General features: G+C 42.6%; 1 protein-coding gene across 7 annotated transcripts in view; it reads left to right on the plus strand.

Moving 5' to 3' along the window:
• Positions 1-11,396, plus strand: part of EPN1 (epsin 1) — a 315,777-nt gene that overhangs the window by 175,747 nt on the left and 128,634 nt on the right. For all 7 annotated transcript variants that reach the window (XM_053690619.1, XM_053690620.1, XM_053690622.1 and 4 more), the window contains one exon: positions 3,619-3,916. In XM_053690619.1, the coding sequence (XP_053546594.1) occupies positions 3,619-3,916 (298 nt within the window). The remainder of the gene's footprint in view (positions 1-3,618; positions 3,917-11,396) is intronic.

Below are 11,396 nucleotides of genomic sequence, written 5' to 3' on the forward strand. Positions count from 1 at the left end.
AGAGAATCGCTCTCCTGGTGGCTCTGTCCAGATCACCTGTCCCAAGGGACATCCTTCTTGAGACCATCCTGGGAGATTGTGACTACGGACGCAAGTCTCTCGGGATGGGGAGCTGTTTGGGGTGCCAGGAAAGGACAGGGCCTGTGGACTCGAGGTGAATCTCTCTCCTCCCGATCAACATCTTTGAACTTCGAGCGATCTTCAATGCTCTGAAGGCTTGGCCTCTTCTGGGTTCGTCCCAGTTATCAGATTCCAGTCAGACAACTTAACCTCGGTGGCTTACATCAACCATCAGGGGGGAACGAGGAGCTCCCTAGCAATGAGGGAAGTATCTCGAATTCTGGAATGGGCGGAGGCCCACAACTGCTCGCTGTCAGCGATCCACATTCCGGGTGTGGACAACTGGGAAGCGGAATTTCTCAGCAGACAATCCTTTCATCCGGTGGAATGGTCTCTCCGTCCCGAGGTGTTTGCGGAGATTTGGAACAGATGGGGTCGCCGGAGATGGATCTCATGTCGTCCCGGCTCAATTCTAAGCTACCCAGATATGGGTTGCGGTCCAGGGATCCTCAGACGGAGCTAATAGATGCATTAGCAATGCCTTGGAGGTTCAGTCTGATCTACATTTTTCCGCCGTTACCACTTCTCCCTCGTGTAATGGCCCCCATTAAAAAGGAGCAAGCATCATTGATTCTAATTGCTCCATCGTGGCCGCAAAGGATGTGGTTCGCAGATCTGGTGGGGATGTCCTCATCTCCTCCATGGAGGTTACCTTGTCTGTCGCAGGGATCTGCTGGTACAAGGTCCTTTTGTTCATCAAAATCTAGATTCTCCTAGGCTGACTGCGTGGAGATTGAGCGCTTAGTCCTAGCCAAGAGAGGTTTCTCGGAGAGAGTTATTGATAATCTCATTCAAGCTTGTAAGCCGGTTACTCGCCAAATCTATCATAAGGTGTGGAGGACATACTTATTCTGGTGTGAAGAGTGTGGATTCCCTTGGCATAAGGTCAGGGTTTCTAGAATTTTTTCCTTTCTCCAGGATGGTCTGGAGAAGGGCCTTTCTGCTAGCTCCCTTAAGGGATACATTTCGGCCCTATCTGTTTTTACTGCACAAGAGGCTAGCTGATCTTCCAGATGTCTAGTCTTTTGTCCAGGCTCTGACTAGAAACAGGCCTGTGTTTAGATCCAATGCTTCTCCTTGGAGTTTAAATCTGGTTCTTAAGGTTTTGCAGAAGGCTCCATTTGAGCCTATGCATGTAGTTGACATTAAATTACTGTCTTGGAAGGTTCTTTTTCTACTGGCTATTGCCTCAGCTCGCTGAGTATCTGAGATGGCTGCCTTGCAATGCGATCCCCCTTACCTAGTATTCCATGCTGATAAGGCTGTTCTTCGTACTGGGTTAGGTTTTCTTCCTAATGTTGTTTCAGAGCGTAACATCAATCAGGAGATTGTGGTTCCTTCTTTGTATCCTAATCCTTCTTCTTTGAAGGAGTGGTTACATCATAACTTGGATGTGGTTTGGGCCTTGAAGTTCTATCTCCCGGCTACGAAGGAGTTTAGACAGACTTCTTCTTTGTTTGTTGTCTATTCTGGGAAGCGTAAGGGGCAGAAGGCCTCATCCACTTCCTTGTCCTTTTGGTTGAGGAACATTATTCGCTTAGCTTATGAGACAGCGGGACATAAGCCTCCTCAGAGGATTAAGGGTCATTCAACTAGAGCTGTGGCTTCCTCTTGGGCCTTCAAGAATGAGGCCTCTATGGATCAGATTTGTAGGGCGGCTACCTGGTCCTCCTTACATACCTTTTCAAAATTTTACAAGTTTGACGTTTTTGCTTCGGCTGAAGTAGCTCTTGGGAGAAAGGTTTTGCAGGCTGTGGTGCCCTCAGAATAGGGTCCGCCTCTCCTTTTTTTATTTTTTACCCTCCCTTTTTCATTCAGTGTCCTCTAGAGCTTGGGTATATGTTTCCCACAAGTAAGGAATGAAGCTGTGCACTCTCCTCATATTAAGAGGGAAAACATAAATTAGGCTTACCAGATAATTTCCTTTCCTTCTTTATGAGGAGAGTCCACGGACCCTGCCCGTAGTCTCCGTTGGGCGGACCTACATTTTTGTTTTTTCTTCTGGCACCATTTATACCCTGATATTTCTCCTGCTGTTCCTTGTTTCCTTGGCAGAATGACTGGGGCACGAGGGAAGTGGGGGGGGGGGGGGAGGTATTTAAGCCTTTGGCTGGGGTGTCTTTGCCGCATCCTGGTGGCCAGGTTCAGTATTTCCCACAAGTAAGGAATGAAGCTGTGGATTCTCCTTATACAGAAGGAAAGGAAATTGTCTGGTAAGCATAATTTATGGGGGTTTGTTTTATAAATTTCTGATTTTTATTTATTTTTTATTTTTTCTGCTCAGTGGTTTTGGCAGCCTTTCTTTGAAGAGTTAAAGGACCAGTAAATACAGTAGATTTGGATTATGAACAAATGCATGATAAAAAGACAATGCAATAGCATTTAGTCTGAACTTCAAATGAGAAGTAGATTTATTTCTATCAAGTTTCAAAGTTATGTCTATTTTCACTCCTCCTATACCATGTGACAACCATCAGCCAATCACAAATAATATATGTATATACTCTGAATTATTGCACATGCTCAGTAGGAGTTGGTGACTCAAAAGTGTAATTATAAAAAGACTGTGCACATTTTGTTAATGGAAGTAAATTGGAAATTTGTTTAAAATGGCATGTTCTATATGCATCATGAAAGAGTTAAATTTGGACTTGAGTGTCCCTTTAAGATCTGGAGTGCAGTTTTGATTACCCCATAAGTGTTAAGCAAAAGTAAAGTAAGAATGAGCATCAAATCCACTGTGCTGAAAGATTAGTAATCTAGAGTAGATTGCACATGATGTTCACTTGCATAATAGCTCCTTCACAAATGTGTGGTATTTAAACATGAACGTATTTAGTCATGCTGGCTTGCTCAAGCCTCGCTGTGTTGCTATGGATTTATTGTAACACCCACACATCTCTCAAACTCATGTTAAACCCTTCACTTTCACAGTAGTAATCTGTACCATTCAGTAGTAACCTACAGTTTAACTTATCTTTTATAATTCTGCTATACTTGCACCCACCTTGTTCTTGTCTATGTATTTAATAGTAACTCAAATTTCTCAAAAACTACCAATCCTTTTACGTAGAAGACAAAACATACATGTTCACTTTATTGACCAAATGTAGATAAACCTTATGGCTTGTGAGATAAACATTATTTCTCTATAAATAGTATATATACCAAATACCATGTCTGCAAACCTAAGAGATTTTCTTGCATACAATGTATTTACTTTATACCCTTTTTCCATAATTCAAATCCTGGGGACACACTTCCTACCTCAGCTTGTTTTCTTTCGCTTCTTCTTGTGGAGAAAAATATCCGCTCACAGTAATGTACGTTATGCACATATTACTTTTTTAACAAAAGGATACCAAGAGAGCAAAGTGAATTTGAAAATAGAAGTGAATTTAAGTGTCTTTCAAATGACATGCTCTTTCTGAATCATGCAAGATTATCCTTTTGACTTCCTTGCCCTGTTAATATTTTTTTTGTTCTTGTTTTGTGCAGTCATCCTTAATGGATTTAGCAGATGTGTTCAGCTCTCCCACTCCGGCAGTCTCTGCTACAGATCCCTGGGGAACGTCAGCTGCCCCACCTGATCCTTGGTCAAGTAGTGCCGCGCCCACTGCTACAGTTCCAGCTGCTTCTGATCCATGGGGAGGGCCTCCCGTAGCAACTGGTGTTAGTAGTGATCCATGGGGTACAGGTGTACAGGCAAATTCTGCCTCGAGTGACCCATGGGGAGGTGCCCCAACTGTTTCTTCTGTTGATGTCAAGCCAGTGTCTGATCCGTGGAATCCAGGAGGTATATTGACTTACAATTTATAACATTTTATAAAAATGTTACTAGTTTTTAAGAAAATGTTTCCAGTGTTTAACATTTCAGGCCAGTCTCAAATCTCCAATGGTTTGATATAAATGAATGACTCCCTTGTACAACCACTAGTTTATCAAACCTTGGCCAAACATGTCTTTTTTTTTTTTTTTTTTTTTTTTTTTTTTTTTTTTTACTTTATTAAAGGTAAAGCAAACAAATTACTGAAAAGAGAAAATCAGTATGACTGAGACCAACTGAAAGAAGGTCACATTACAAAGTTGTTTGCGATGATACAATACATAACAGTGAAATACGAAGAACAGAAACAACATAAGATATAGTGCAATGCTGTTCTCGCAGGAAAGTATTTAAGTGTCAGTTGTAGATGAATTGGGATATATAATAAACGTTCATTAGTAGGATAATCCTTTGACCAACTGATTCCAAGCATATCTAATGCTGACTGGCTTGCAAGCTGTTGGACAAGTGGTTAAGGAGGTATATATGCATTGTGCTTGTGGGTACTAGAGGGGACGTGAGAAAGATGAAGTGTATTCAGGTTGGTGGTGGTGCTTGATTTAGATATTCTTCCCAGAGGAAGCAAATGGATTGATAATCATCCAAACGTTTACTTTGTGTGTAGTAGTGTTTTTCTAGCTGGAGAGATTGGGTGGTTATCTGTCTCCAGGTGTTAACTGATGGGAGGTGCAGTGATTTCCAAGTCTTTTTGCTGAGTTGACCATAATGGTCAGCAATGTGACATTTAATCTTAGTAAATTAAAACATGTCTTTAATATATTCATGTTTGAGGCGCTAGATTTACAGTTCAAGAAGTAAAACAAAATATATATATATATATATATACATACAGTCATGTGGAAAATAAAGTACACCCTCTTTGAATTTTATGGTTTTATGTATCAGGACAAAATCACAATCATCTAGTCCTTAGCAGGTCTTAAAATTAGGTAAATACAACCTCAGAAGAAGCCATGTGTGAATTACTAAGTACACCTTATGATTCAATAGCTGGTAAAACCACCTTTAGCAGCAATAACTTGGTTTGGGGGCATTCGTTTATGCGCAGCTCTCAAGGTCCCGCAACACCTTTTCAATTGGGTTGAGGTCTGGACTTTGACTGGGCCATTGCAACACCTTGATTCTTTTCTTTTTCAGCTATTCTGTTGTAGATTTGATGGTGTGCTTGGGATCATTGTCCTGTTGAATGACCCAATTTCGTCCAAGCTTTAGCTGTCGGACAGATGGCCTCACATTTGACTCTAGAATACTTTGTTATACAGAGGAGTTCATGATCGGCTCAATGAATGCAAGGTCCTGTGGCTGCAAAACAAGCCCAAATTATCACCCCTCCACCACCGTGCTTGACAGTTGATACAAGGTGTTTTTGCTGATATGCTGTGTTTGGTTTTTGCCAAATGTGGCGCTGTGCATTATGGCCACACATCTCCACTTTGTTCTTGTGTGTCGAAAGGACATTGTTCCAGAAGTCTTGTGGTTTGTTCAAATGCAACTTTGCAAAAATAAGCTGTGCTGCCATGTTTTTTTTTAGGGTGAAAAGAATTCTCCTGGCAACCCTTCCATACAAACCATACTTGTTCAGTCTTTTTCTAATTGTACTGTCATAAACTTAACAATTAACATGCTGAGGCCTGTAGAGTCTGAGATGTAACTTTTTGTTGGTTTCTTTTCGTTGTAATTTCTGTGAGCATTTCATGGTCTGAGCTTGGGGTGAATTTGCTGGGACATCCACTCCTGGGAGGATTGGCAACTGTCTTGAATGTTTTCCACTTGTGAATAATCTTTCTCACTGTAGAATGGTGGACTAAATTGTTTGGAAATGGCCTTATAACCCTTTCCGAGATTGATGGGCAGCAACAATTGCTTCTCTAAGATCATTGCTGATGCCTTTCCTCCTTGGCATTGGTTAACACACCTGAATGCTCCAGACCAGTAAACTGCTAAAACTTTGGCTTTTATAGAGGTGGCCACACTTACTGATGATCAATTAATAAAGGGCATTTGTTGAGCAGTACCTGGCTGCTACTTAGCCTCTTAATTCCTATGAAAGCAGTAAGGGTGTACTTGGTTTTTCACACATGGTTTCTCCATTTTGACTTTTCTTTTTTGTTGTTAAATAAATCATGACACAGTGTAATATGTCATGTGTTGTTCTTCTGAGGTTGTATTTACCAAATTGTAACACCTGCTTACGACCAGATGATTATTATTTCCTGATACGTAAAACCATATAATTCAAAGCGGGTGTACTTTCTTTCTCTTGTTAAGTGTATCCAGTCCACGGATCATCCATTACTTGTGGGATATTCTCCTTCCCAACAGGAAGTTGCAAGAGGATCACCCACAGCAGAGCTGCTATATAGCTCCTCCCCTCACTGCCATATCCAGTCATTCTCTTGCAACTCTCAACAAAGATGGAAGTAGTAAGAGGAGAGTGGTGTATTATAGTTAGTTTTTTAACTTCAATCAAAAGTTTGTTATTTTTAAATGGTACCGGAGTGTACTGTTTCATCTCAGGCAGCATTAGAAGAAGAATCTGCCTGTGATTTCTATGATCTTAGCAGAAGTAACTAAGATCCACTGCCGTTCTCACATATTCTGAGGAGTGAGGTAACTTCAGAGGGGGAATGGCGTGCAGGTTTTCCTGCAATAAGGTATGTGCAGTTAACATATTTCTAGGGATGGAATTTGCTAGAAAAATGCTGCTGATACCGGATTAATGTAAGTTAAGCCTTAAATGCAGTGATAGCGACTGGTATCAGGCTTATTGACAGAGATACATACTTTTATAAAAGTGTAATATAAAACGTTTGCTGGCATGTTTAATCGTTTTTATATATGCTTGGTGACAAAACTTATTGGGGCCTAGTTTTTTTCCACATGGCTGGCTTGATTTTTGCCTAGAAACAGTTTCCTGAGGCTTTCCACTGTTGTAATATGAGTGGGAAGGGCCTATTTTAGTGCTTTTCTGTGCAGCTAAAAATACTGACAGAGACATTCAGCTTCCTTCTGCATGATACAGGACATCTCTGAAGGGCTCAAAAGGCTTCAAAGTCGTGTTTGAGGAGGGTAACAACCACAGTAGACTGTGGCAGTTGTTGTGACTGTGTTTAAAAAACGTTTTTGTCATTTATTATTCTGTTTTTGGTATTAAGGGGTTAATCATCCATTTGCAAGTGGGTGCAATGCTCTGCTGACTTGTTACATACACTGTAAAAATTTCGTTAGTGTAACTGCCTTTTTTCACTGTTATTTCAAATTTTGTCAAAATTTGTTTCTCTTAAAGGCACAGTAACGTTTTTTTATATTGCTTGTTAACTTGTTTTAAAGTGTTTTCCAAGCTTGTTAGTCTCATTGCTAGTCTGTACAAACATGTCTGAAACAGAGGATACTTGTTCATTATGTTTAAAAGCCATGGTGGAGCCCCATAGGAGAATGTGTAAAGATCAGTCTTTATCTATAAAAGAATTGTCACCAGAGGGGTCTGTCGAGGGGGAAGTTATGCCGACTAACTCTCGCCTCCCGCTCAAGGGACGCACGCTAATATGGCGCCAAGTACATCAGGGACGCCCATAGCGATTACTTTGCAGGACATGGCTGCAATCATGAATAATACCCTGTCAGAGGTATTATCCAGATTGCCTGAATTGAGAGGCAAGCGCAATAGCTCTGGGGTTAGACGAGATACAGAGCGCGTAGATGCTGTAAGAGCCATGTCTGATACTGCGTCACAATATGCAGAACCTGAGGACGGAGAGCTTCAGTCTGTGGGTGACGTCTCTGAATCGGGGAGACCTGATTCAGAGATTTCTAATTTTAAATTTAAGCTTGAGAACCTCCGTGTATTGCTTGGGGAGGTATTAGCTGCTCTGAATGACTGTGACACAATTGCAGTGCCAGAGAAATTGTGTAGGCTGGATAAATACTATGCAGTGCCGGTGAGTACTGATGTTTTTCCAATACCTAAAAGGCTTACAGAAATTATTAGTAAGGAGTGGGATAGGCCCGGTGTGCCCTTTTCCCCACCTCCTATATTTAGAAAAATGTTTCCAATAGATGCCACTACACGGGACTTATGGCAGACAGTCCCTAAGGTGGAGGGAGCAGTTTCTACTTTAGCAAAGCGTACCACTATCCCGGTTGAGGACAGTTGTGCTTTTTCAGATCCAATGGATAAAAAATTAGAGGGTTACCTTAAGAAAATGTTTATTCAACAAGGTTTTATTTTACAGCCCCTTGCATGCATTGCGCCTGTCACTGCTGCGGCGGCATTCTGGTTTGAGGCCCTGGAAGAGGCCATCCATACAGCTCCATTGACTGAAATTGTTGACAAGCTTAGAACTCTTAAGCTAGCTAACTCATTTGTTTCTGATGCCATTGTTCATTTGACTAAACTAACGGCTAAGAATTCCGGATTCGCCATCCAGGCGCGTAGGGCGCTATGGCTCAAATCCTGGACAGCTGACGTGACTTCAAAGTCTAAATTACTCAACATTCCTTTCAAGGGGCAGACCTTATTCGGGCCTGGTTTGAAAGAAATTATTGCTGACATTACTGGAGGTAAGGGTCATACCCTTCCTCAGGACAGGGCCAAATCAAAGGCCAAACAGTCTAATTTTCATGCCTTTCGAAATTTCAAGGCAGGTGCAGCATCAACTTCCTCTGCTTCAAAACAAGAGGGAACTTTTGCTCAATCCAAGCAGGCCTGGAAACCTAACCAGTCCTGGAACAAGGGCAAGCAGGCCAGAAAGCCTGCTGCTGCCTCTAAGACAGCATGAAGGAGCGGCCCCCTATCCGACAACGGATCTAGTAGGGGGCAGACTCTCTCTCTCTTCGCCCAGGTGTGGGCAAGAGATGTTCAGGATCCCTGGGCGTTGGAGATCATATCTCAGGGATATCTTCTGGACTTCAAAGCTTCTCCTCCACAAGGGAGATTTCACCTTTTAAGATTATCTGCAAACCAGATAAAGAAAGAGGCATTCCTAAGCTGCGTACAAGATCTCCTTGTAATGGGAGTGATCCATCCAGTTCCGCGGACGGAACAAGGACAGGGGTTTTATTCAAATCTGTTTGTTTTTCCCAAAAAAGAGGGAACCTTCAGACCAATTTTGGATTTAAAGATCCTAAACAAATTCCTCAGAGTTCCGTCATTCAAGATGGAAACTATTCGAACCATTTTACCCATGATCCAAGAGGGTCAGTACATGACCACAGTGGACTTAAAGGATGCCTACCTTCACATTCCGATTCACAAGAATCATCATCAGTTCCTGAGGTTTGCCTTTCTAGACAGGCATTACCAATTTGTAGCTCTTCCATTCGGGTTGGCTACAGCCCCAAGAATTTTTACAAAGGTTCTGGGCTCACTTCTGGCGGTCCTAAGACCGCGAGGCATAGCGGTGGCTCCTTACCTGGACGACATCCTGATACAGGCGTCAAGCTTTCAAATTGCCAAATCTCATACAGAGATAGTTTTGGCATTCCTGAGGTCGCATGGGTGGAAAGTGAACGAAGAAAAGAGTTCTCTATCTCCTCTCACAAGGGTTTCCTTCCTAGGGACTCTAATAGATTCTGTAGAAATGAAAATTTACCTGACTGAGTCCAGGTTATCAAAACTTCTAAATGCTTGCCGTGTTCTTCACTCCATTCCGCGCCCCACGGTGGCTCAGTGCATGGAAGTAATCGGCTTAATGGTAGCGGCGATGGACATAGTGCCATTCGCGCGCCTGCATCTCAGACCGCTGCAATTATGCATGCTCAGTCAGTGGAATGGGGATTACACAGATTTGTCCCCTCTACTAAATCTGGATCAGGAAACCAGAGATTCTCTTCTCTGGTGGTTATCTCGGGCCCATCTGTCCAAGGGTATGACCTTTCGCAGACCAGATTGGACAATTGTAATAACAGATGCCAGCCTTCTAGGTTGGGGTGCAGTCTGGAATTCCCTGAAGGCTCAGGGTTCATGGACTCAGGAGGAGAAACTCCTCCCAATAAATATTCTGGAGTTAAGAGCAATATTCAATGCTCTTCTGGCTTGGCCTCAGCTAGCAACACTGAGGTTCTTCAGTCGGACAACATCACGACTGTGGCTTACATCAACCATCAAGGGGGAACCAGGAGTTCCCTAGTGATGTCAGAAGTCTCCAAGATAATTCGCTGGGCAGAGACTCACTCTTGCCACCTGTCAGCGATCCATATCCCAGGTGTAGAGAACTGGGAGGCGGATTTTCTAAGTTGTCAGACTTTTCATCCGGGGGAATGGGAACTCCATCCGGAGGTGTTTGCTCAATTGGTTCTCCGTTGAGGCAAACCAGAATTGGATCTCATGGCGTCTCGCCAGAACGCCAAGCTTCCTTGTTACGGATCCAGGTCCAGGGACCCAGAAGCGGCACTGATAGATGCTCTAGCAGCGCCTTGGTTCTTCAACCTGGCTTATGTGTTTCCACCGTTTCCTCTGCTCCCTCGTCTGATTGCCAAAATCAAACAGGAAAGAGCATCGGTGATATTGATAGCGCCTGCGTGGCCACGCAGGACCTGGTATGCAGACCTAGTGGACATGTCATCCTTTCCACCATGGACTCTGCCTCTGAGACAAGACCTTCTAATACAAGGTCCTTTCAATCATCCGAATCTACTTTCTCTGAGACTGACTGCATGGAGATTGAACGCTTGATCCTATCAAAGCGTGGCTTCTCCGAGTCAGTAATTGATACCTTAATACAGGCACGTAAGCCTGTCACCAGGAACATTTACCATAAGATATGGTGTAAATATCTTCATTGGTGTGAATCCAAGAATTACTCATGGAGTAGGGTTAGGATTCCTAGGATATTGTCCTTCCTCCAAGAGGGTTTGGACAAAGGATTATCAGCTAGTTCTTTAAAGGGACAGATTTCTGCTCTGTCTATTCTTTTACACAAGCGTCTGGCAGAAGTTCCAGACGTTCAGGCATTTTGTCAGGCTTTAGTTAGAATTAAGCCTGTGTTTAAACCTGTTGCTCCTCCATGGAGCTTAAACTTGGTTTTTAAAGTTCTTCAAGGGGTTCCGTTTGAACCCCTTCATTCTATTGATATCAAACTTCTTTCATGGAAAGTTCTTTTTCTGATGGCTATTTCCTCGGCTCGAAGAGTCTCAGAGTTATCTGCCTTACATTGTGATTCTCCTTATCTGATCTTTCATTCAGATAAAGTTGTTCTGCGTACAAAACCTGGGTTTTTACCTAAGATGGTTTCTAACAAGAATATCAATCAAGAGATTGTTGTTCCATCATTATGTCCTAATCCTTCTTCAAAGAAGGAACGTCTTATGCATAATCTAGACGTAGTCCGTGCCTTGAAGTTTTACTTACAGGCTACTAAAGATTTTCGCCAAACATCTAACCTGTTTGTTGTTTACTCTGGACAGAGGAGAGGTCAGAAGGCCTCGGCAA

Source organism: Bombina bombina, chromosome 8, assembly GCF_027579735.1.
Source record: "Bombina bombina isolate aBomBom1 chromosome 8, aBomBom1.pri, whole genome shotgun sequence".
Lineage (NCBI taxonomy): Eukaryota > Metazoa > Chordata > Amphibia > Anura > Bombinatoridae > Bombina > Bombina bombina.